Here is a 25,511-nt window from a genome sequence, read left to right on the forward strand (position 1 = left end):
GAGCACCCGACTGCTCTTCCAGAGGTCCTGAGTTCAATTCCCAGCAACCACATGGTGGCTCACAACCATCTGTAAAGAGATCCGATGCCCTCTTCTGGTGTATCTGAAGACAGCTACAGTGTACTTATATATAATAAATAAATAAATCTTTAAAAAAAAAAAAAAGTGCTTGCACTTAAACTGCACATCTATCCACATCATAACGAAAAATATAGGGCCAGACGAATAGAGGTATATCACCTAATCCCAATCGTGCTTTTGTATAAGACTCTAGCAATAGAACCCACCAACAAAGAACAGAATTGAAGTGAATCAGGGGTTGGGGATGCAAGCGCAAGGCCCTGGGTTCGGTCCCCAGCTCCGAAAGAAAGAAAAGAAAAGAAAAAAAAAAAAAAAAGAATTGAAGTGAATCATTTTGAAGTCCTAATTTTTCTGGAACATTCATGTACTACCTCTTCACTTCTTTTTAAAAATTGCCAGAGCTCCATGGAGATAAAGGTAAGGATCCTTAAAGGCCCCTTGTTCCTGGTTCCCAAAGTGGGAGGATGTTGGGGTGATTAGATTCTCTTGGGGAAGCTTCTCAACAGTAGATGCTTTTTACTCTACAGACTTTGGAGCAGAGAGAACTTAATATACTGTAGCAGACCATGACTCAAATACCTGGATGGTTCATCCCATCTAACACCTCCATTTCCCATATGAGGAAGCTGAAACATAAATCACACAGAGACAGGATGAGAACCAGAGACCTAATTAAACGCTACCAGCACAAGGTCTTAGAATATCATTCTATTTCTTTTAGCCTTGACCACATAAGGTATAACCACCACCATTTTATTTTTGCTAATTTATTATACAGAAAAGTATCTCCCTATTGCCCATCGATTGATTTATTAGAGGTTCATCTGAGCTATCTCAGAATGCAGCTGAGGGCCTATAATCCCACATCAGAAGGAAAGAATAAATTATTTGAAGAAAACACAAGATGGTTTAGTGCTATTAAGCACTGTAATTCCGTTCAGTCATATCTTCCCTTACCTTGCCTTCAGTTCTATGGGAAGAACTAAAAGTTGAAAAACAGGAAAGGTTTCCCCTCACTGCTCCCATATGTACCTTAAACTATGGACCAAGGAAGCTTTAGAGGAAACCCACTAAGGGTAGTTACCCTTTCCCTTTTGACAGAGACAATCTTTTATACCCCCTAGAAGCAGCCATAATTAATTCTAACAAACATCCTCTAAGGATTTCTTACCTACATTCACACACTCAGGAAGGAAATGTTAAAAAAAAAAAAACCTTGCTCAAGATTACCCAGCTACTATGGAACTGAGTAAGGATCTGAAGACAGGCGATCTGACTCCAGAGCTGCTGTTCCAGACTGCTAAACCTCGTACAATGGTCCTACTCTACCTACAGTGACCACTTCCTGTTTTGTCTACTGTACCTGTGACTTTTAGGAAGCATTTTCTACAAATTATTCCAACCTTGCCACACAAGTGACCATTCTCATAATGTATCAACTACAATTGATTCTGCCAATTAATCTATTTAAATGTCTTTATTTCTTCACATTTTTTACAAAAACCAAAGACAGGAACTGTTTTTTTCCCTTTAGAACTAAAATAAACAAACAGGTTAAATACCACCACGCTGCAGCATGGGAACTGTAAGAGGATAGAAGCAGAATGTTGGAGTACTGCAATTCACCCAGCTACTGGTTAAACTGGTTAGAACTTGCATGAACTCCAATTACTCTTGCATACGCTGTCCCCCTTGCTTGGCCACAGGCAGAGTCAAGCAAGGTCTACGGATATGCCTAGCAAATGTTTCCTATCTTCTTTTGAATCTCGAACATTCTAAAGCATACACCTCACACAACATACCACACTTTTGCTCAGACTGATCAATACCCCTAACCAGATTGTCCGCTGTCCCGAATGGCAAATCCCTAATCATTTTTGAAGAAAAATGAAATTGAAATGAAAGAAAATACAGAATAGATACAATTATAAAAAATTGTATTTCTTGGATACCTTCACCCTGTTTGGAAGAATTATTTCCTCCTCTGTTCCCCAAGTTCTAACCATTATTACAACATTTTCTCAGCTACACTGTAATTACTGTCATTGATAACTCCTTTGAAAGAGCACTCAATTAGAAGAGTGCCCACATCCTACCAATTAAGTTCTGTGTCTCCAATGCCTAGAATCATGCCTGGTACCCAACTGATTCCTCCAATGAGTATTTATGGAATGAATGCTGAAACATCAAGATCCAAACACTAATTTTTTCATGAGCAAGAACTGACCCACCACAAATGAGCTAGCAGGAGCAACTCCATGTAAAACACAAGTGCTACAAGCAACAGTTCTTTGTATGAGTCTTTAAAAGAACACACTTTATAAAAATGTCTGAAGCGGAATAAAAACATGTGATGATGAATGTGGATGAACTCAGTTTCTACGCTACGATATAAATCTTCAAAGTGGATCTCGTTTAATATAACTGTTAAAGCATCTGTCCACAAGTCCTTAGGGAAAAAGAGCAGTGCAGTGTGGAAATGAGGGGGGCAGGGCGGGATGGAGAACCCAGACAAAAATCAACCCAGCCACTTACCTTAGGAACTCTTTGCTCTGTTCCCACAGACCTTGGGTCTCTTCTTTAGTCATGTGCTTGTCCAGGTTACATACATTAGGTTTCTGGGAATACAACTTAAGGCACTGTTTTATCCAGTGCCATTGGCATCCCGGGAGGAAGGGATTTGGAATAAAAATAAATCCTATAAAAGACAAAAGATGGGATGTGTGTGCTGGTTTCTTTTTCACATTCTTACGCCCACTATTCTCATTTACTTCCCATATCCTTTCTCCTTAAAAGTTAATGAAAAAACCAACTTCTGACGAACATGAGACACGCTGTAAATATCTGACTTTGGGGGACATTCTCAAGAGGAATCAATAATCTACAAGGTTAGCTATCAATGGTGCTATCCTAAAGCAACTTTAGAATTCAAAGTTCACCCTTAGATTTTCACCTGGTACCGATAAGTCTCAAGACGCCTCCCACAAGTCTTTGTTTCACTAACTACACACAGGAATGGCTACCTCCATACTGGATTTAATTAACTATACATCTTCATTCAGTAAATGGAACACTAATTAATAGTCTATTTTTTTTCTCAATGTCAAATCTACCTTTCTTGAACATATAAATACCTGTAACTCCAATTTCAGAACATCTGACACCATCTTCCTGCTTTGACCAGCACTGTATACATGTTGTGCATAGACTAAGTGTAGGCAAAACCACACACACATAAGAAAATACTATCCTAACATTTCCAAAAGATAATAGATCTAATGCACACCTTTGAAGTAACTTGCAATTTAATGCCTCTCAAGGAGGTCTTTTTTAAAATTTAGAGATAGATTCTCGCTACATTCCTCTAGACATCCTGAAACTTGGATGCTTCATCAGGCTAGCCTCAAACTTGCAGGTCTGTGTGTCTTTGCCTCCTAGGGTTGAAATCTGCACCACTCCACCTGGTTTTTCTTTTTTGTTAAGGGTAACTGAACTAAGATCTTGTGTTAGGCAAACAGTCTACCACTGAGTTATAATTCTAAGCTTCTCTTATTAAAAATCTGCTTTTAACTTGCATCGTTTAGGAATTCTGACACCTACAATTCCATATCAGTTGTTTTTGTTTTAGAGATATGATCCTGTTACTGTAGTTGAACTGATTTGTCCTAGCTCCACTTTGGTCTTACTCCAGCGACCTCTGCCCCTTCAGCATTTTGAGTTAGTTTTGGGGATTACAGGCATGCACTACCACACCTGCTCTAAAACAGGTTTTCATTTTAATTACAACCCAAACACGCCCCACAATCTAATCCCCACCTCACAGGTTCATTGATCCCACCTATATTTTGTTACCTGAACACCTACAGCTTTACAATCAACACCTATTGACAACTTAGTATATTTCAGGTACTGATTGAAGCACTGTCCATGTAGATTCAAACCAAACCACCACAATCTTTTATAGTATTTATTTTAAGCACGTATGTATGTTTCCAGCAATGGAGTCACAGCTAGTTTTAAGCTGTGAGCTGAACTAAGGTTCTCTGAAGGATAATATGCACTCTTAGTCACTGGGCTATCTTTCTAGGCCCCAAACTCATTCTAAACTTATGGCGAGCTCCATTAATGTACATTTTATGCCTGAAGAAATTAACGACAAGGAAATGAAGAGATTTGTCCTGTATCAGTTAGCACACAGAAGAGCTAGGTATGAGGCCAGATAAATAGGAACCAGAACCTTTGTCCTAGCCACCACTCCACTGATTCTCATCTTTTGTGTATAACCTATTTTCCTATCCCCCATCCAAGCCTTTTCTTCTGCAGACTCAATTTCCTCCTGCTCACTCCAGTAAAGACAGGCACACACAAGTTCCTTCAGAATAAGTAGGACCCAGAAGAAAATCCTCTGATCACCCTGAAAGGAGAGTCCTCCACACTTTGCATTCTACACTTCTACTAAATGTAGCTTCCAGTGGCTGTGAGAACCAGACACAGTGAAGTAGCAGCCCAAACGGTACAGCTGAAGTACGAATTCCTGCACAATCTGAAATGTCACTCTGATGAGACAGAACCGAAGCGGGCCTGACAACTGTGTTCTCTGAACAATCGATATGGCAAGAAGGTCCAGATCAACAGACAACTGCGGCTTTGGAAATAAGAGGTAAGAGACGCCTGCAGGAATTGGAGATAGGCTTACACTTGGTGTGCATACATACAAGTAGGCAAAAAGCCATATACACAAATATGTCTTGGCGTGGAGAACGGGCTTATCAGTGAAGAGCATATACTGTTCTCTCAGAAAACTAGGGTTTGATTCCCAGTACCCAGTTAGGTGGCTCATTTGTCTGTCACTCCAGCTCCAGTGATCTGATGTACTCTTCTCTCCTTGAAGGGCAAAGGCATGCATGTGCATATACCCCTTTCCACCCTATACAAAATAAAAAAGGTTCTCAACTTAGGCCAGGGGCGGAGTCCAGCAGTTAAGAGGAGTACCTGCTGCCCTTCCAGAGGACAGTTTGGGTTTCAAACACCAACATAGCAGCTCACAATCATCTAACTCTTCAGCCAGGGGATGTGACATCCTTTTCTGACTCTCAAAGTACCAGACACACATGTAGTTTTATAAAACACTCATACAATAAGAGACAAATGTGCCTTTTACAAAAACAAAAAAATTCTAAATTATTCAGTCTATTATTCTATCCCTTAAAATTCTGGCAGAGTTGAGGTTCACAGTTATGGCAGGGTTTAGAGTCCATCTTTAATTTTTTTTTTTATTAAATCTGTTATGACAGTTGTGAGTTTCCTTAGTCTTTGGTAACAACATTAAACAGACTCCTCAGAGAAGGCAGATATAGGATAGTTCCAGGGTGAGGCATTAATATGTTCTAGGTATGTTCTTTGTTTATCTAGTCGCAGTTCTTACAAAGAAATCAGAATGACTGAGTAATTTCACTTTCTCTCAGGTGCACTTACCAGGATAGCCTTCCAGTCCATAAGCCTGCCACTTGCTCACAGGTTGAAGTCCTGCCCTAGAGGTATCATGCTCAGTCACTGAGGACACGTTCAGAGGGAATCTGACCACCTGGAAGGAGATAAACCCAAGTCAGAGGGTAGTTATCTTAAGAGGTCTTAAGCTAGACTGGTGTTAGCTTGTTTTAGTTTTATATGTATGAGTCATTTGCCTGGATGTATGTGTACCATGTAATGCCTGCTGCCTGTGGAAGGAGGAGGAAGGTACTGGAATGATTCCCCGGCATTGGAGTTATGGAGGTTATGAGCTGCCATGTAGGCACTGGGAACTGAACCCAGGTCCTTTAGAAGAGCGGTGAGTGCTCTTACTGCAGAGCCATCTCTCTAGCTCCTAATTTTGACTTTCAGGGTAACCTTTTCTCATGAGAACACAATTTTGTTAATTTAAGAGCATTCACGAAAAGCATTTGCAATTGTAATATATCTCAGGTCACAATGCTATTTGTTATGATTAGTGCTAAAACATGGCTTCCGAGGCATTCTGTTGTAGTTAGCAACAGGAAAATACCAGGCAGGAGGAGGTTGAGAAAATAGAGTACTCTAGCCACAAAATTATTTCCATAAAACGCCAGGGTCCCATTTGCTGACATTGCTAATCTTTGATGAAATACTGTTAGAACTCTGCCTTTTTTTTTTTAAGATTTATTCATTTATTATATATAAGTACACTGTAGCTGTCTTCAGATACACCAGAAGAGGGCATCGGATCTCTTTACAGATGGCTGTGAGCCACCATGTGGTTGCTGTGAATTGGAACTCAGAACCTCTGGAAGAGCAGTCGGGTGCTCTTAACCGCTGAGCCATCTCTCCAGCCCCCTAGAACTTTGCTTTTATTATTTGTTGTTGTTCTTTTTTTTTTTTTTCCCCCGGAGATGGGGACTGAACCCAGGACCTTGCGCTTCCTAGGTAAGCGCTCTACCACTGAGCTAAATCCCCAGCCCCAATAATTTGATAGCTGGACCTTGATAGTCAGTCTCAGGAAGAGGAAGTGGCCATATAAGGGAATAGACCTTGGTGGCTAGCTTTAGGAATGTGATCTAATGGGTTTTTTTTTTTTTTTTTTGGTTTTTTTTTTTTCGGAGCTGGGGACTGAACCCAGGGCCTTGCGCTTCCTAGGCAAGCGCTCTACCACTGAGCTAAATCCCCAACCCCTGCTTTTATTATTAAAAAATAAATTATTAGGAGCTCATAAAGTTCTTTGCACATAAGGACATCGTATAGATGAGTCATTGCACTGGTTAAGGCCCAGCAGGTAGCCAGGTGTTGTTCTCGTGTTCTCTCTCTCTCTCTCTCTCTCTCTCTCTCTCTCTCTCTCTCACACACACACACACACACACACACACACACACACACACACACACCCCTTTAACGCCAGCACCTGGGAAGCTGTAATTTTGAGGACAGCAGGGTCTACAAATCCAGTTCCAGAACAATAGCTAGGGATACAAAGAGATACTCGATCTCAGCTACTACTATGTAGTCCTCCATGTCCAGGAACTCAAGAGTTCCACCTGCCTTTGTCTTCAAATCCTGGAATTAAAGGTGTGTCACATGCCTGGCTTGAGAAATGAGTTTCTGTTTCAAACAATCCCCAAGGATGGAAAATTCCTGACAAATATGAACGACTGGTATATAAACAAGCCTCAAACAACACCACCTTTTTCTGTTTCTGGGAAATCAATTCAGTGCCCTAAACATGCTAGGCAAACACTCCACCACAGAGTTACATGCCTGGCCCACCAGTCTTTATAATAAAATGGCTACCTGAAACTCCGAGAGTCTTGAGCAACTTAAGTCTTCTAGCTACTCAGTGCTGGCAAAATATCTGGTCTTGAGTTCTTAAATAGGCCACAATTGATTATGCACTAGAATTCAGAAACACCTTTATACCTTAAGATCTACAAACTTACTTTATATACTAAAGGCACCAAGTCATTAAGCTTTTTGAGAAAAAAAAAATTCCCCCTTTTGATTTTTCTCTCGACAGACTGCAGCCATTTTCCCCCTCCACTGCTCTAACCTGGTGACAACAAATGTTAAAATGCTACCTGTAACCCGCTGAGCTGGTGGAATGGACAAGCCAAGCTTTCATTTAATCAACATATACTGTATTTCTGAGCACTGTGCAACAAAAAGAGTGCTTCTGGGAGGCGTGTGAACATGTCCATTCTGGCAGGATGGAGATAAAGGAGCTGAAGGGCATTAGAGTCCAATGTTCATCTCAGAGCACACGTTTTCTCCATGCAATCCACACAACTCTAAAACCATATGTTAACAAACTTTCTAAGAAGTTGCATTCTGGACTCGAATTTTACTTGCCTCTGTGCTAGTTAACAATTTCTGAGGTAGGGGGCTGGAGAGATGGCTCAGAGGTTAAGAGTACTGACTGCTCTTCCAGAGGTCCTGAGTTCAATTCCCAGCAACCACATGGTGGCTCACAACCATCTATAATGAGATCTGATACCCTCTTCTGGGGTGTCTGAAGACAGCTGCAGTGTGCTCATACATAAAATAAATAAATCAAAAAGAAAAAAAAAAAGCAACTCCCTCCCCCAGGATTTCTGAGGTGAACATCCCCGCATAAGAAATACCAAGACCTTATATAGGGGGTTACATATTTTCCCTCTTAAGTGACTACAAAGACACTCTGGTATGGTGGTTTAGTTAGTTGCCAGTCTGGGCTCCCGAATGTGATTCTGTCTAAGCAAGAGGAAGTTTTTAAAAAATATGACAAAGGGCGGGCTGTGGTGGTACACACCTTATCCCAGCACTCAGGAGGCAGAGGCAAGGAGGTGTTCTGTGAGTTTGAGGTTAGGCTGGTCTACAGAGTGAGCTCCAGAACAGGCAGGGATACACAGAAACCCTGTCTTGAAACACCGTAAATACATAAGAATTTAAGATGTGACCATGAAAAATAAGCACACGCCACGGGAGCTACGCATCACCCTCTGCCCCTACCCTTCACGCTTTGTTCTCTTTACGCAGAAATAGATTGGGTATGTAGACTGTCCAAATTTCGCTTAGAAACTTATTTATTTATTTATATGTGTATGAGTATTTTGCCTGTGGAGCTCAGGAGAGGGTGTCTGATCCTCTGAGTTAACAGACGGCTGTGAGCCGCCACGTGGATGCTACGAACCAAACTCAAGTTCTCTGAAACACCAGTAAGTGCTTTTAACTACGGAACCATCTTTCCACGCTCCTAGATTCTTAGGACAAAATTTTCTAACTTTACCTTTACTTTCACCTCTTTTCTAAGTCTCAGAGAAGACAGGGTCGAGTTTGAGGCCCAACGGGATTAACAGTTTGAGACTTACTCGATGGCTGGTCTTATTTAAAGCTATGGGGCCACCCTAACGTCCACGAAGACGTTCTTCTGGACTTTACACAAAGTAACGTACTAGTATTAAGCGGACAGTTAAAGAAGTACGAGCAATTTCCACTTTTTTTTTTTTTGGAGCAAGGTCGCGTGGTTGGGGGTAAAATGGCGGCAGGAAACAAGCAGCGGCCCAGAGGTTGGGAACAGTGAGCCAGCGAGCCAGTGGTCGCTCATCGCCTGGCAGTACAGCTCGTCGCACAGGCCCAACAGGGGCTTTTCTTCAAAACCGGTCTTGAGGTGGGCAAGTCTCGGTAGAACCAGCAGGCCGCTAGGCGTGCGGAGCAGCTCATACTACCCCTCCCTTCGTACCTTGGGCACGCCGGGCTTCGGGCTCTGAGCCACGTGAGCCTCTGAGAAGTCGATGACCGCTCCTAGGTCCGCCGTACTCCGCCGGCTCTGCCTGTAGAAGCGGAAAAGCTTCCGGAAAGCATCCTCTTTGGGTTCTGTTGCCAGCGAGGTTAATGAAACGACCGCAGCCGCCATCTTCCCCATCTCGATGTTGCGAACAGTTTGGCCCGGAAGCAGAACTCCAAATTCCGGATCCTGTAAGTTCTTCCGAGGTCACGACCCCAGGCTTTGGTTCATTCAGTTTTAACATGGCAGCCTCCGCGGTAAAAGGACTAACTGCGTTGCGTTCCCGTACTGGTCGGCCTATAGCGTTTATTAGAAAAATTCCTTGGACCGCGGCATCGAGTAAGTGACGGAGATGAGGAAGGACACAATGTTTATGTTTTAAGTAATGAGTAAAACCTATGTACAGACTCACAAAAAAATAACTTCTCTGTAGAGAACCTAAGTCAACATAGGCGATGGGTTAGGTCAGGCGTTTTGCGTTTTTTTTTTTTTTTTTAAAGGAGCTCTTTCATGAATTTGCGTGTCACCCCGGCGCCTTGCGTAGGAACCACTGCTGATACTCTTGAAAAGAACACAAGTGGTTAGGTCTTGCGTAAACTCTTGTGCAGAAAATTTTGCTTCCGGTTAGCTGTTTAGGCATAATCCTCTCCATACCCCGAGCTTTTAGGGTGAGAATCCACTGTACCCAGCGAGTCAGAAGGAACTTTTTTGACCTCAGGGGAGCTTGGCTTTAAAGTGGCAAGAACATAGAAGTGGATACGAGAGAAAAAATTTCATTTGGTTCAAAGATGAAACATGGACCAAGGAACTGATAAAGGGGAGGGGTCGGAATCACTTAGGTTTTTAAGGGAAAATTGACAGCATTCTTGCTGGTTTGAGGAGAAAGGTATACGTTCCAGATTCCTAGCAAAGATGACCTGCGGTTTTAGAATTTAGGAAGGACAAACCCAGAGAAGATGAAGAGTAAAAGTTTCAGTGTGTGAATTTGAGCTGCTTGTGGGGTCTCTGGACAGCATTTGGACAGAGATTGTAGCTTGTGGATCGAAGAGTCAGACTGCTGGGGTTAGAATTCTAAATTAGAAAAAAAAAGAATTCTAAACTAGTCATTTTAATAGTTGTATAATAAGAAAAACTGAAGACAATATGGAAAAAGGCCTCATAGGAGAACCCATTTAATTTTCTAAAAAGTAGAATCCATAATACCGCCCCCTCCCCCCGAACTGGGGTGAAGAATAAATAAGTTTATATGTGAACTTGATAGATTTATGCTAGATTATAAGCACTTAACAAGTGACGGTGTTTCGGCCTGCATGGTTGTTAAAGTTGATTCACAGAAAAGACTAGTCTGGTGATAGAGAGTTGGTTAGTTCTGAAATCACTTACTATTTTTGCTTTTGTCAGCTGCAATTTAAAGTTTTTATTTATATATGCATATTTTTTGTCAGTGTGGGTGTGTGCAGGTGAATGAAGGTGCCCCGTGTAGTACAGAAGAGGAGCTAGAATCACAGGCAGGGGGGTTGGGGATTTAGCTCAGCGGTAGAGCACTTGCCTGGCAAGCGCAAGGCCCTGGGTTCGGTCCCCAGCTCCGAAAAAAAAGAAAAAAAAAAAAAAAAAAAAGAAAACAACAAATGAATGAATGAATGAATGAATGAAATAGCCTAAATTCTAATAGCATCTAGAATCACAGGCAGTTTGAGCCCTCCTGACATGAATCCTTAGAACTGAACTTGGGTCCTCTGTAAGAGCAGTGTGTACTCTTAATCGCTGAACCATCTCTCCAACCTTTACTTTATTTACTTTATTTTAAGCGGGATCTCGTACTACAGCCCACTGAGTGCTGAGGTTATAGGTGATACACTATGACCTGCTAAGTTCAGACTTTTAAATTTGCTTATCAAACCTTAAAATCCAAGAGCATTTTTGGTAGCTATTAATGTATAGATAAGCCCCCTTAAAAGAATAGGATATGATATTTCTTAGTTTTTGTGGCTCAGATGGAGTTATATGATTGGAAATAGGATCTGTGTCCCTTCTTGGTACATGCTAAAGCCACTATACTGTTTTCCCTTACATTCTGTTAAACTTAGTACAGAGCCTTAGGATTTTTACCACCACCTAGTAGATTCAAGTTTCCATACCACAAGGTTGATATGAAACCTTTAAAACTCCTTAACATTGCAACTTTGAAATAGTTTTTTTTCCAGTTCATCCTTACATGGTATGTATGCATTGTTTTTAGTATCTACAGTGATTTTAGTGTCCTGAAGTGATGCTTAACTTCTAGAAGTGGTTTCTTTAGTGTATTGGCTTTCTGTTGCCCTGACATAGACAGTTTAAAGAAGAAATAGTTTTAGTCCGTCTTTCAGTCCAGTTTTATCCAGGCTTGTTGGGTTTGTCTTGGCCTAGTCCGTCATATTGGTGGCAGAAGGTGGAGGAAGTCTGTCTACTTCATGAGAGAATGAGTAAGAGTCAGAGGCCCAAGTGTTCCTTCATGGACAGGCCCTCCCATTGCTCTAACATCCTTCCACTAACTAGACTCTATATCCTAAAGAGCCTACCCACCGCCAGTAGCACCACAGACTGGCAACCAAGCCTTTAGCATGGGGGCTGATGAGGGATATGAAAGATCTAAACCATAAGATTGGGAGTTTTTAAAAAAATGTTTACTGTCTGGTTTTAACATGTATGTTTGGTGCTATTTTGTCTAATCTCCAGTTGTTTTCTGAGGCTCTGATACTGCTAATCATTTAGTGCCTTTCAGAAATCTAGCCTCTGATTCTTCTTTTTTTTCTTTCTTTTTTTTTTTTTTTTTCTTTTTTTTTGGAGCTGGGGACCGAACCCAGGGCCTTGCGCTTGTTAGGCAAGCGCTCTACCGCTGAGCTAAATCCCCAACCCCCTAGCCTCTGATTCTTGATGTAATGATGTTTAATTATTTATTATTTATTATTTATTCAGCCACGATTGAAAAGCTTTGCAATACACTATTAACATGGAGTTCCTTGTTCAGCTTGTAGTGTAGTGAAGGGATGGAGACTCACAAACAAGAATTACAGAGAGGTGCTCGCTTCAGCAGCCCATAAAATTGGAACGATACAGAGAAGATTAGCATGGCCCCCGCGCAAGGATGACACGCAAATTCGTGAAGCGTTCCATTTTTTTTTTTTTTAAAAGAAGTACAGAGAGTTGGATCAGTGATGCTTAGATTAACTTGGAACTCTCTTACTTTATGTTGCTGCGATGGGATGCCATGACTAATGCAGTTTAAAGTAGGAGTTTATTGGGGATCTACATTTTCAGAGCTTGAGTCCATGACCATCATGGTAGGGAGCATGACAGCAGGCAGGCAGGTAGGCCTAACACTGGAATAGTAGTAACTGAGAGCTCATATCCTGAGACAACCATCAAGAGACAGAACAACTGGGAATTGTGTGGGCTGTTGAAACCTCAGTACCAATCCCCAGTGACATACATCTTTCTGCATGGCCAAACCTCCTAGCCTTTCCCAAATGCTTCCATTGACTGTAGCCCAAGTATTCAAATACACGAGCCTGTAAGGATATTTTCATTCAAACTGCCACATTAGTAATATTAAAATGTAAACTTGCAAAGCAGCACAACTGTAGAGAGGAAGGGTCCATGTAGCTTTAGCTTTGAGAACAGGTACAGGAAACCTTTTGAGATGTCACAGGAAGAGTATTGTATTCTATTTAGAACTCAACAATAGTAGATACATCAGCTTAGCCTGGAGAAAAGTCTTGTAATGTAGGTTAGAGGAAATGAGAGCACTGGCATACGGAAGAGCGCCCACACACAAAGATGGGATCCGCAGGGTAGGACAGAATTGAGTTTGCTGTGCTACACGGTAACTAGGCCACCCATAGGAAAAGCAGGCAGCAGTGGTTGGACTCATCCAAGACCAGTGAGTTGAGATCTTGTTTGGAAATCTCTAATGCATCTGGCAGGACACTGGGCTGTCACAATTTGTGCTTTCTGCTTACAGGGATTGTACTCACACACCAGTGCAGTACGTAGTTCCTGGTGTGGTGAGAGTATCAGTGGGGTATGGAGACTACAGCCAGTTCAACAGTGTATCTGTCCATGTTCCCATCCCACCTTTACAGCATCAGTCACTCATGCAGTCGGTTTTGGAGTCTTCAGATTCAGGAAATGCAAAGTAGTTCTTGTTCATGAGAAGTTCAGGAATTTTCTTTTTTATTTTACTTACAATCTTTAATACAGAATGCAAGATATAGGAACTTATTTTAATACGCACTCTTTCTTACAGGTGAGCTAAGAGAACATTTTGCTCAGTTTGGCCATGTAAGAAGGTGCACTGTACCTTTTGTGAGTATTAAAACAATAATAAAAAGCTGTGGGTGGAGTGGGGACATCTCTCTGTGGTAGAGCACTTGCCTAGTATGTATGAGCACCTGTGTTTGATCCTCAGACTGAGATCGTCAGAAGGGAAAAATGACCTTTTAATTTGATTGGATGATACTGATTAAAGCATATATTAATGCCAGATATATATTCATTTTCATTAACATTTGTTCTATCCAGTGGTGGTGGTGGCGGCAGTGACAGCGGCAGCAGAGGCAGGTAGATCTGAGTTTGAAGCTAGCCTAGTCTACAGGAGCCAGGGCTACAGAGAAACCTTGTCTTGAAAATAAAAGGCAAACAAAAAACTATAGCATTACATAATTTCTCTCCTCCCCTTCCTCCTTTGATCCATCCCATCTATCCCATTAGTATTATAGTTTGGGTTGGTGTTATAGTTCAGAGTTCACAGCTGGGTTAGACCATCATTCCCTTTATCCCATAGCAGAGTGCGTACTACCATATGACATCATGAGACCCAGCCAGTACAAGGAATCTTCTAGCACAGACAGGGAGTCATGTAGCCTGGGTTTGCCTCCTACTTGCTTAGCAGGGATGATCTTAAATCAGTGTGAATCTTGCCTGCTTCCCAAATGCTAGAATTACAGATGTGTGTCATTATACCCAACTATCATCTCAGTTTTAACACAAACTTTTAATGCCTTGACTTGTGACTTGTGAAAATGGTCCCAGGTGAGCATGAGACGGATGGGACTGAATCCTTGTCTGCATCACCAGCTTTCCCTACATCCTGTTAAGAAAATTACCTTTGAAGTATCAGAGTGATGCCCAACTGTTTTTTGCAACAGTATAATTTTGTATGGAATACTAATAAAGGCTAAATACATATCCTCACTAAATGAACATCCGTCTTCTACTAGAGGGTTGGAGGGATGAGACAGAGTGCCTCCAAGCACACTAGAGACTCTTCAGTGCCTCATACTAGGCCAAATGATAAACACTCTGCCTCTTCCACAAGGGAGGTAGCAAAATGTTTAACCTATTCTTGGAACCATGTTGGTAAAGGTTGTACTTTTACTTTTGTTCTTCAGTGAGGGTGCTGGGTGAATACACTTGTTAAAAAGGGAGTGGAGAAGAACACTTGTTGCTCTTCCAGAGGAACTGAGTTTGATCCCCAATACCCACATGGGATGGCTCATACTTTTTTTTTTAGATTTATTTATTTAATGTATATGAGCACACTGTTACTGTCTTCAGACACTCCAGAAGAGGGCACCAGATCCCATTTCAGATGGCTGTGAGCCACCATGTGGTTGCTGGGAATTGAACTCAGGACCTCTGGAAGAGCAGTCAGTGCTCTTAACTGCTGAGCCATCTCTCCAGCCTATAAATACTTCTAAGTAATCTAATGCCACAGGATCTAACACCCTCTTCTGGTCTCCATGGTGACCTATATGACATACATTTGCAAGGCACATAAAAGCATGAACATCAAAGCATGCGATGCTGTGGTGATGAGTTCATTATCTCAGGAATGACAGATGCACCCACCTTTGGGAGCTTTTCTAACAATTACTTCATTAGAAACCAGAAAAAAATGAAACATGGGTACTTAAGTGAGTTTCCTTTGAGTAAACAGGTCACTGGTTTGTGTCTTGGACGTTTGACTGTATCAAGTGTACTTGCAGAAAGCTGTTAGCAGTTCCTCAATTTCCAGTATAGTATTGCTAAGATTTAGCATTGGGTAACCAGGAGGGTATGTAGTAAGGGCTACTGACATGTACTGAGATCTGATTTTGGCAAATGAAAAAGTTGGTAGTTTCATGTGAATGGAGCTCATGGGAATGTAATGTTCATAGTTAATCCTTTTCTATTTTAATTTTTAGGACAAAGAGACTGGCTTTCACAGAGGCATGGGTTGGGTTCAGTTTTCTTCACAGGAAGAACTTCAGAATGCACTACAAGAAGAACATCATATTATTGATGGAGTAGAAGTATGTATTTCTTTCTGATGTGTGCTCCACGTCCCTTTTAAGAGTTGTCCCTATAAGGTCAGAAAAGGGAAACCCATGAAGACCCCTTTGAGTTCTGGTGCTAGGGATTGAGTGCGGAATGCACATATATGCTAAGTACATGCTCTTCTGAGTTACATCCCCACGTGGAAAACCTACTGCTGACCTATCAGCAGGTATGTGACCCAGAACAGTGGAAACAGTGGTGTAGGCAAAGGGGCCACATTCCTGCTGACTTCAGTTTCATTGACTAGAGGGAAGACAACAGACATTGGAGTCACTGGGTGTGAGTCTCTAATCTTAAAAATAGGTAAATTCTATTAATGTTTTTTAAAAAAATACCTTTTCTGACAGTGCTTTCCCTCCCACAGATCCATGTTCAACCTCAAAAACCAAAGGTTTTGCACGGGGCTCAAACATCTGATGAAGAGAAAGATTTCTGACATGATCAGTGTCCTGTCCACTAAATAAACAGAACTTAGACTTTTTCTAAATGTGTTTTTTTTTTTTTTTTTGAAACTAGTTTGCACTAAGCAAGAACTTGGTTTCCCCACTGCACAGTAGAAGAGTCCAACAGGGCAAATGCATCTGCCAGCACAGTTCGAGTGTATGAGCATCCACCTACTAACCATTTGGGGTAATTCATAAAGTTCTTACAGAAAATTTTACCCCTGGATTAGCAAGGAAGTAGCCTCAATTTTGTCAGGGGCAGTATTTTTTATAAGTGCTGCAAGATTGGAGAGGCACAAACACAGACCATTCTTTATAAAAACTACTGCGAAATAGAATATGCATTGCCTCTATCTCCTGGATGGAAGGAGTGTTGGGATCTATCACCCAGATTTGGTTTGTTTTTTTTTTTAATTTTTTTTTTAAATACAGTCCAGTTGTTATCCCCCTCCCCATCATCTCTCCAAAAATTCCTCTTCCCCTGTCTCCAAGAGGATGCCCCACCCCACCCCCCACCCCCCAGGCTTCCCCATTCTTTGTGGTCTCAAGTCTCTTGAGGGTTAGGTCCATTTTCTCTCACTCTGGCCAGACCAGGCAGTCCTCTGCTGTATACGTCAGATTTAATTTCAAGAGGCCCATCTACTCCTTCCTTCGCTTCTTGCCTTCATGTTCATGTTCCTTGGGGCGACTGCTATCTGAAGGTCTTTTAGACCCACCATGCTGTTTTGCTTCTTCCAAAAATTTGTCCAAACCAAAAGGATCTTCCTCAAACTGAACTGGTCCTTCTCGGCCTCTCTTTCTACCATCTGAACCTGAAAACTCTTTATCAGGAACAAATCTAGGGGGAAAAGAGAAGAAGTTATGAACTATTTCTGTTTTGCTGGTGTAAACAGGAATGAACAGCAACTGTCTGCATTGGTACCTGTTGGTCTTTATCCTGGTTTCGAGGTCATCGCCATACATGTCCTTGTCCAGATTTTTACTCGGCCTATAGATACTCTGAGCCATATCTTTGCCACCTCTCCAGGCTTGATCATAAACATTGTAAATTTCATCTTCTCCACCTGCAAATCCACTGTCCATACCCTGTGGAAAAAATGAATGACACCAAATAAAAATGTATACTTATCCAAAGCTGAATCTAAATGCTTAGGAATTAATAGACACACGTTTACAGCTAATTAAGAAATCGCAACTACAATATTTATGTAAAATAGTAAGTATACAGTTGTTTATACACATTTGAGTTCTTACTTAGAAACTAAAATTAAATCAGAGTATTCATTAGATTAGGTTAATCCCAGCACTAATGAGGCAAGCAGGTGAGTCTCTGCCAGTCTGAATATCACGTTCTAAGACAGCCAGAGCTATATAACATTCCCGGTCTCACACGACAGCAAAGTTCTGACTAACCAAAAATAAAAGACAATGGCTAGGCGTGGTGACGCATAGCTTTAATCCCAACACTCACAAGCAGAGGCAGGCAGATCTGGTTTACAAAGTGAATTCAGGACAGCAAGGATACACCTAGAACCCATCTTCAAAACCCAAAACTGAAGAACAAATAAAAACCCCAATCCAAGAAAAACAAGACAGAAAGTTGGCTGTGTAGAGAAGGAGGGGTGGATCTGGGAGCAGGTGGAGGAGAGTGAATATGGTAAAATTCAATTGTATGAAGTCCTCAGGAAAAAAAGAAAAAGAAAATCAACTAAAAATGTCATTAAAATTGAAGGATTGTATTGTGGGTACTGGATAATGATGCTGAGAAAAGTTACCTCAACTGCCTGAGAATGTCAGTATTAATTAAAGCACAAGATCATAAGGTCCTCAATGAAAATCTTAAAAACTTTAACTCAGCTTTTAAAAGGTTTAAGCTCAAGGTCAGAAGAGATGGCTGCTGTGAAAGATTTACTCCTGTGGCGCCTCCACCCCAACTCCTGCTCAGTCTGGCTGATGCTGCAAAGCAGTTATGAAAGAAGCTTTGGCATCAAAGCATTCAAGGTTGAATCTCAGTTCCATCAATGACTCGATCCTGTCTTAATTATCCATGAGAGGTAATAGGGTGGGTGCTGCAGAGACAGTTCAGTGTTAAAGCAGTTTCTACATAAACATGAGGGCCCAGGCTTGGATTCCTAGGACCCATGTAAATGATAGGTGGGTGTGGAAGCTTGCGTAACTCCATTCTCTGAAGATGCAGACAGGAAATCTCAGAGCAGGCTGGGTAATTCTATCAGTGAGTTCTGGGATGGACTGAGAGATCTGCCTCAGTGAATAATGTGGAAGGCAGAGTGATAAAGACAATTCCCAACATCAATTTCCAACATAAACATATGCATGTACACATACTGCCTACACATGCAAACATGCATACGAATGAAAATGGAAAAATAGGAAAAATAAAGAACGAACCTTCCCCCAAAAACCAATTGTCCGCCTTCATATGTTGTTTGTCCCCCTCCCCTCCATTTTTTCTGAAGGACTGAAATGAATAGACTTGGAACAATGCCAGAAATATAAAAAGTATCAAACAATGCATTGTTGCTTGGAAGATCTTACTGCTATCTCTAATTCTCAAACCATTAAGTCACAAGTTATTCCCAGGAAGAGCTAACATTACACTTACTAGCGTCAATTCACAGCAATACGGAAGTGTAAGCCTTTAAAACAAACCTTTCCTTCCCAACTTGCTTTTTAGTTATAGTGTTTTGTCACAGCAATAGAAACCCTAACTAAGAAGAACACACTAGATAAAGGTGTTTTCTAAGTTCCTCATACCTTGGACTGGTTGAAGAGCCTTTGGTCATACTGGACTTCATTGGAAGTTCGAGGATTGGGCACACCAAGAGCAATGACTTCACTGATATCTCGATTTTCATTTCTCTGTAGTTTGGACCTATTTGAAATACATATTTATTAGTATACTTTCACAGACAAGAGGAATATATGGAATATAAACACAGTCACTCTCAGAAACAAAGGAAATGTTGTATTTGTGTCTCACGAGCACATATGGTCTGATGACGCACAATCATGCTAGCAGCCCTGGGAGTACTTCAGATGCATGCTTAGAAAAGGTGGGTATGAGTCTACAGTTGGGTCCTACTAGCTCAGAGGACACACAGGAGACTGGTTCTTGGATACAAATGGATACACCACACACCTTTAATCCTTCTCAGTAGGCTTCACTCAGCTCTGACCTAATATGCACTAATTTTTATCCTACCTGGATTCCATGACACAACATAGAAAACATGACAGTGACATTACATTCCTTTGCTTGACTTCAGACATTACACTAATCCTCCGCTGTTTCGGTATAAATGCAATCAGTATCTCCATAAAAACCAAGGTGACTGTCCACAATTGACAAGATACTCGTGTCTTAAATATTTCCGTAGACAATTTTATTTTCATCCAGTTACAACTTCACGGCCACTTTACTGGATTTAGAAGCCCAGTTTCTGTACAGATCCACTGTCACTGTACACTGTGGCAAGTCCACAATTCACTGATCACATCCATATTTCATTTCTCTTTTCCATGGGTTCAGTTTTGCAGAGGAGAAATATGCCAATTAAAGAAGGAACCACGTTGGTAGAGTCAGGTTAAGATTTAAACTTGAAGCTGGGTTGGACCAGCTTCTAGCATCATCAGAGCGTGGACAATTACTCATACGGGAAGAAAGTGTTTCTTATTTGCATCTAGCTCAAACCCTGAATTCCACCTTTGCAGCACAGCATTTTCTGGACTTTGAGGCAACCTCAGTCCTCAGGCCCTTGTGAATGACAAACTTCATTCACAAACTTGCCTACTTTATGTTCCTATGAACGTACCGGGCTTGTTTGCACCACTTCATTTTCCCATCTACGAAGCTCCGATCTGAATGTTAAACTGAATGTTCACAGGAGTCCAGACTCTTCCTTCAACACTGACCCTCCTCCCTGCAGCAGGCACAGTACATGATCTAGAAAGGAGGTCGCTAAGGCTATGGTGCCTGGCTTCCCATCTACACACACGCATGCAAGCCACTTATTCCACCACTTGGGAGTCAAAAAGCCCACAGAACAACTGATCCTTCCCTTCTGCACTGACATGATCTGGAGTCCCTTTCCTATGACAGACTTTCTCAAAACTAATACTAGTTCAATGAGGTGAAGGACAAAACAGGGAACCTTCTAGGGAGCTTCAATTCTGTTAAAACAAACAGCTCGAGTGTGGCAAAGTTAGTTCTTAATTTATTACCAAGCTAAAGAAATGCCCTTCTTCCTGACTCACACTCTTGTAGGTAGCAACCCACCTCTTATCAGGAGCTGCTCTGGAAAGGTTCCGGTCATGCTGCCTCTCTTTTCGCCTGTCATGACGGATTTCATCTCTTTCTCGGGCCTCTCCATCCTCTGTGGACACAGTTGAAAATTAGCTTGTCACTATATTAACTACTCATAGTTTGCACAAGGGGCTGGATCTTCAACCTTAGAAAATGCTGTATTTTTCTATTTTCTTGAGACATGGCCTAGGCTAGCCTCAAACTGGCTCTCCTTGCTGCTGGGATTATAAGTGTGCACCATCTGTTCTTTGTGGTCACATTCAGCCCTCCAACATTCCTTGCAGTCAATTTAAATCCAAGTTTGTGGGCTGTAGACTCCTATATCAAAGTTACTGAAATGCACAGAAGTAAAATCCAGTCACACTAGTTGTCTTTAAAAATTAACCAGAGTCTAGGTGAAGAGAGGTTGTTCTTTTCATCAAGCATTCCTTTCAGCTCTTCCTCCTTATCTTTGAAAATTGTCCGGATAAAATGCAAAGAAAGGGCTGGGGAAATGGCTTAGCTGGTAAAATGTCTGCTGTTCAAGCATGAGGACCTGAGTGTGGACCTCTAGCAGCCCGGTAGACGGCTAGACATTGTAGTGAGTGTGGTGAGCTTCCGACTCTCTGACATCCTTTCTTCAAACTACAAAGAGTGATTGAGCACGGACACTCAGTGTGTCTACAGGAGGCACACACACATCCACATCAGCACCTCCCCCCCCCCCCCCCCCACACACACAGCACATAGAACTTTTAACAAATGGAAAGAAAACAGAACCATGTACAGGCTTTAGTTGGAGCTTGCTGAACAGCCAGCCTAGCTAAATTCGTGAGCTCCAAGCAGAGGCTGTGTTTCAAAAACTAAGGTGACTGCTGGCCAGCTTTAATAGTGCCACAAAACCCACTGGTGTGGAATGTGGGAATTAGCGGTGTTATACACTGCTGGACCCTGCCCAGCACAATCCTGTCTGGCAGGGTGAGCTCACTGGTGCAGCCCGGGCAGTGCTGTCACGGGGCTGACCTGATGCTTTGGGTCAGATCCCTAACTACTCTGACACATCTCCTATGGACTCAGCTATACTGGGGTAAGCACAAGGGCTCTTGTAGTCACCTATCATTCATTCCATCCAGAATGTTCTCCCAGATAGCCACATGGTTTACTTACAAGTTTTTGTACTAATATTAGCATTAACAAGTAAGGCCTCTTCTGACAAGCCTTTCCTTCTGGCAGTTTATATCCCGTGTTTTATTTTTCTTTATCCACTGTATTATATTCTATACAATTGACTTCATTTGCTTATGTTGTTTTAGAGACAGGATCTTACTATGTAGCCCTGGCTGTCCTCAAACTTTTCATTCTCCTGCCTCAGCCTCCTCAGTGCTGGGAACAGAAGTATACTGCCAAGTGACTTTCTCCCATATTAAAGGCTTTTTTTTTTTTTTTTTTTAAAAGATATGTACTTCTTTGCTTTTTGGTAGCTTACTTCTACATTATTTCTGAAATAACTCAATTTTTCTTGTACATATAAACTACTTTTGTATGCTGTAAAATACCCTCCCTCATACATGCTCAGTGCATGGAGACTTTCTAAAATGAGATATACATTGTCAGTAAGTAAATTCCAATGAGAATGTCATACCTTTTTCCACATGGGTTTTGATCCCAGCTCTCCTTTCTCTGGCTTTCTGGGCCATTTCTCTGAGTTTCTCCTCATGCTTCTCCTTTTCTTTCTGAGCCATCTTTCTCTCCACTTGGGCTCGCATTTCCACCGCTTCTCGAGCCTGTTTAGTAAAGTGAGATGTTAAGTGGAACTCACAGTGGGACACACATTTACAGCTCTCTCCAACTCCTTACTGCAGCCTGCCTGGAAAAGCAACTGCACAGACTTCAAGGTCTAACAAGAGTATATGACTTTGGAAGTCTGGGCTTGTCTCTTGGGAATGTTTAGATGGTGCAAACACAGGGAACCTGGTTGACTTTTATAAGTCAAGTACATCATTAATGCTTTTTAGCGAACAATCCAAAAATGAAGTATTGGTTGAGCACTAAGGTGAGCACCTAGCACAAAGAAGATCATCGGAGTCCACCAGTTCAGAACCAGACTGGGATGCACTGGGCATGGTGGGGCACGACATTAATGCCCGCATTTGGAAGGCAGAGGCAGCTGAGTCTTCGTGTTTGTTCCCAGACAGCCAGTGGATCCTGTCTCAAAACTAAAGAAAGGAAGCCGGACTGAACCATAGTGAGATCCACCCTCAAATGTAAGTAAATAGGTAAATAAATGTAGCTGAACATGGTAGTGCATACGTGCAATCTAGAAATCAGGAGGCTGAGGCAGAAGGATTGCTTGCAGTGAGTTCCAGCATAGCCTGAGCTTGAAACTCAGATCCTATCTCAAAAACCAAATCCACCAAGATTTACGTATAACTCTCCCTTGAGACAAAAATCTTTGCCTACATCTGAAGACTTAAAAACAAACAAAACATATCCAAAACCTCCACTTATTTATTTGTATGTGTGTGTGCATGCCATAGCAGCACTCTATCTGTAAGGTCAACAGCCCATACCATCAATGCCATTATGTGAGTAACCTAAATCAAAATGTTTACCTACCCTTCTCTACAACTGTCCTTCAGGGAACATCTACATCTAAAATATAAGAAATCTGTACAACACACAATAGTACCTAGCAATCCTCAAAGAATTAGGTTAGCCTAGGGAAACAATACTCTGGCACAGGAGGACCAATGCTGCTAGAGGTCTCCGGACAGAGCTGTACCTAGCCCCTGCTGCCATTGGTGTACACACTTGCCAGTGTCCCTATAGATCTCAGGTAAACTGATGTGGGCTCACAGATGCACAAACACTCAGCAAACTGTAAAAGACCAACCTTCCGATCTGCAATGTATAGGGCTTCAGCCAGTTTGGCAAAATTTTCATTGATGTGGACAGTCTGAAGTCCTCTTCCATCAGCAGCCAGCCGTTTATCTAGTGGAATCGTATACCCCTGAAATGAAAGCCGAAGGCAGGTCAGCACAGTGGGGCTGCAGTTATCACAGAACATTACTAGCGCATGCCCGTTCTGAGAACACTCACATTTCTATCTCTTACACTCACGTCCTTTACACAACAGTAAAGGCTTTCGATGGAGGGTTCATGCTCTAGTCACCCTAGTTAACTGCATGAGGCTGCCACACATCTCCCTCTCACAGGAAGGTGGGGTAGAGCGCCAAGGGATGGTGGCAAATTCAGTCAGTAAATGGAAGAACTAAGACTGGATCACTAACATGATGATGCAAGAGCCCAAGTGTTTAAGCCTGCCGTCCAATAGTCAGACTACAGTAAAATTAGGTCCTAAGAATGCAGACAAACTGCTTGTACCCAGGGAGTATGCTGAACTTCTGTTGGAATCATATCTTTCAGGCCTGGCTTTATGTTTCCCGATTTCTAACTCATCTATCAAATGCTACCCTTAAATCCATTGTCTCCTAACGTGAAGCAGTGCTGGCTGGGCGTGCTGCTACGTGTCTGCAACCACAGTTGAGATTACAAGTTCAGGACCAGTCTGGCCCACACAGCAAGTTCCAGGCTACAGACTGAGACCTTGGCCCCAAAGCAAAAATATAAAGAACCATATGAAAAAGATCCATAGATAAATGAAGACCCACAGTGCTTCAGTGTCATCTCAACAGACCACAGTGTTGCATAGATATGAATCAACCCACATAAGATGGTTCAGAGCCTTTCCAGTGGAGCACGACTATGTAATTTCATATTTAATTCTTGGTCTAAAGTTTCCGCCTTCACCCATCAATATGACTCATGCAGTAGACTCCAATCCTATAAGAAACTAGAACTTGGAAATGTATCCCATAATTTATAGACCCTCACTAACTCCGGAAGCTCTGGCATCTGAGGTACATAAGATTTTTTGTTTGTTTGTTTTTTGAGTCTATGTATTTGGGTCTCTCTATACAATTCTGGCTGTCCTAAAACTCACTCTTAGACCAGACTGGCCACAAACCTATAGATATTGGCTTGCCTGCACCTCAAGTGTGCCACCAGGCCCTGCAACAGAAGGTTTTATTTTTAGGGCTTATTTTTTCAGACAAGATCTTGCTATGTAGTCCAGAGTAGCCTTCAACTTGTTATCCCCCTGCTTCGCTTCATGTGTGCAGGAGTCACAAGCATGAACACCACTCCTGACAATACCATGAACAGCAATGCTACACAGCAGAATAGCTAAAAAGAAACAAAGGAGTGAACCCCCCCTAACCACCTCCCTACCCCTGAAAACTCATGCTGTCCTTTCTCATGTGAACAATGAGATATTTTTTCTGGAAATAACTCTAACCTAGAAGTTTGACCTTCATGAAGAATTAATCTTCAACCAATAGGGTATTCTCTCTCATTCATATTCATATTCATTCTCTCTCTCCCTCTCCCTCTCTCTCTCTCTCTCTCTCTCTCTCTCTCTCTCTCTCTCCTCCTCCCTCTCTCTATCTCTCATCTATGTGCTTCTGATAGCTATGATATACCAGAGAGATTTACATGGTATTCAAGGGACTGGTATAGCAACACATCTAGTGTATTTTAAAGTGCCCTATGAAGCTGTCTCTCGTCTTTGGGGTACATCAGGTTCAGATGCTAAATGTGTGCTCGTCCACTAAGCTCTGCTCTCGGGAGTTGTAATTTCTTATTGTGAATGGTAAGCTAACTGAGGAGCTAAGGCTTCAAGAAATGTCCCCAGGCACTGGAAAAAATTTCCTGAACAAAACACCAATGGCTTATGCTCTAAGATCAAGAATCGACAAATGGGATCTCATAAAACTGCAAAGCTTCTGTAAGGCAAAGGACACTGTGGTTAGGATAAAACGGCAACCAACAGATTGGGAAAAGATCTTTACCAATCCTACAACAGATAGAGGCCTTATATCCAAAATATACAAAGAACTCAAGAAGTTAGACTGCAGGGAGACAAATAACCCTATTAAAAAATGGGGTTCAGAACTAAACAAAGAATTCACAGCTGAGGAATGCCAAATGGCTGAGAAACACC

The 25,511-nt window shown here is 41.9% G+C and overlaps 3 protein-coding genes, 1 non-coding gene and 1 pseudogene across 6 annotated transcripts in view; 2 read left to right on the forward strand and 3 right to left on the reverse strand.

The window, feature by feature from the left end:
• Alkbh1 (alkB homolog 1, histone H2A dioxygenase) overlaps positions 1–9,515 on the reverse strand; it is a 20,475-nt gene extending 10,960 nt beyond the window's left edge. For 2 of the 3 annotated variants that reach the window (NR_172646.1, NM_001395611.1), the window contains 3 exon segments: positions 2,617–2,779; positions 5,557–5,665; positions 9,302–9,515. Coding sequence is in view for 2 of the 3 variants with exons in the window: in NM_001395611.1 (NP_001382540.1) it covers positions 2,617–2,779; positions 5,557–5,665; positions 9,302–9,484 (455 nt within the window). In the remaining variant the exon portion in view is untranslated. 3 annotated transcript variants of the gene reach the window in all.
• Snora58 (small nucleolar RNA, H/ACA box 58) lies at positions 1,682–1,757 on the reverse strand. Its single transcript, NR_106672.1, has one exon. It is a non-coding gene; the product is annotated as a small nucleolar RNA, H/ACA box 58 (primary transcript).
• On the forward strand, positions 9,491–18,522 carry Slirp (SRA stem-loop interacting RNA binding protein). The gene is made up of 4 exons (NM_001109507.2): positions 9,491–9,685; positions 13,632–13,690; positions 15,571–15,678; positions 16,068–18,522. The coding sequence occupies exons 1-4, from the start codon at positions 9,589–9,591 to the stop codon at positions 16,137–16,139; spliced, it is 336 nt and encodes a 111-aa protein (NP_001102977.1). The 5' UTR covers positions 9,491–9,588; the 3' UTR covers positions 16,140–18,522.
• On the forward strand, positions 12,406–12,505 carry LOC120093286 (U6 spliceosomal RNA; annotated as a pseudogene).
• Snw1 (SNW domain containing 1) overlaps positions 16,181–25,511 on the reverse strand; it is a 24,086-nt gene continuing 14,755 nt past the window's right edge. Inside the window, exons 9-14 of the mRNA NM_001109279.2 lie at positions 23,343–23,459; positions 22,092–22,233; positions 20,444–20,540; positions 18,922–19,039; positions 17,069–17,232; positions 16,181–16,984 (exon numbers count right to left, since the gene is read on the reverse strand). Of these exons, the coding sequence (NP_001102749.1) occupies positions 16,786–16,984; positions 17,069–17,232; positions 18,922–19,039; positions 20,444–20,540; positions 22,092–22,233; positions 23,343–23,459 (837 nt within the window). The 3' untranslated portion in view covers positions 16,181–16,785. The remainder of the gene's footprint in view (positions 16,985–17,068; positions 17,233–18,921; positions 19,040–20,443; positions 20,541–22,091; positions 22,234–23,342; positions 23,460–25,511) is intronic.

This window comes from Rattus norvegicus, chromosome 6 (genome assembly GCF_036323735.1).
Source record: "Rattus norvegicus strain BN/NHsdMcwi chromosome 6, GRCr8, whole genome shotgun sequence".
Taxonomy (NCBI): Eukaryota; Metazoa; Chordata; class Mammalia; order Rodentia; family Muridae; genus Rattus; species Rattus norvegicus.

Bases quoted from the DNA above. Each gene is read 5' to 3' on its own strand.
- Slirp (NM_001109507.2), top strand. From the start codon at position 9,589: ATGGCAGCCTCCGCGGTAAAAGGACTAACTGCGTTGCGTTCCCGTACT. The intron at 9,686-13,631 runs GTAAGTGACGGA...TCTTTCTTACAG, and splicing joins TCCTTGGACCGCGGCATCGA to GTGAGCTAAGAGAACATTTT. The intron at 15,679-16,067 runs GTATGTATTTCT...TCCCTCCCACAG, and splicing joins ATATTATTGATGGAGTAGAA to ATCCATGTTCAACCTCAAAA.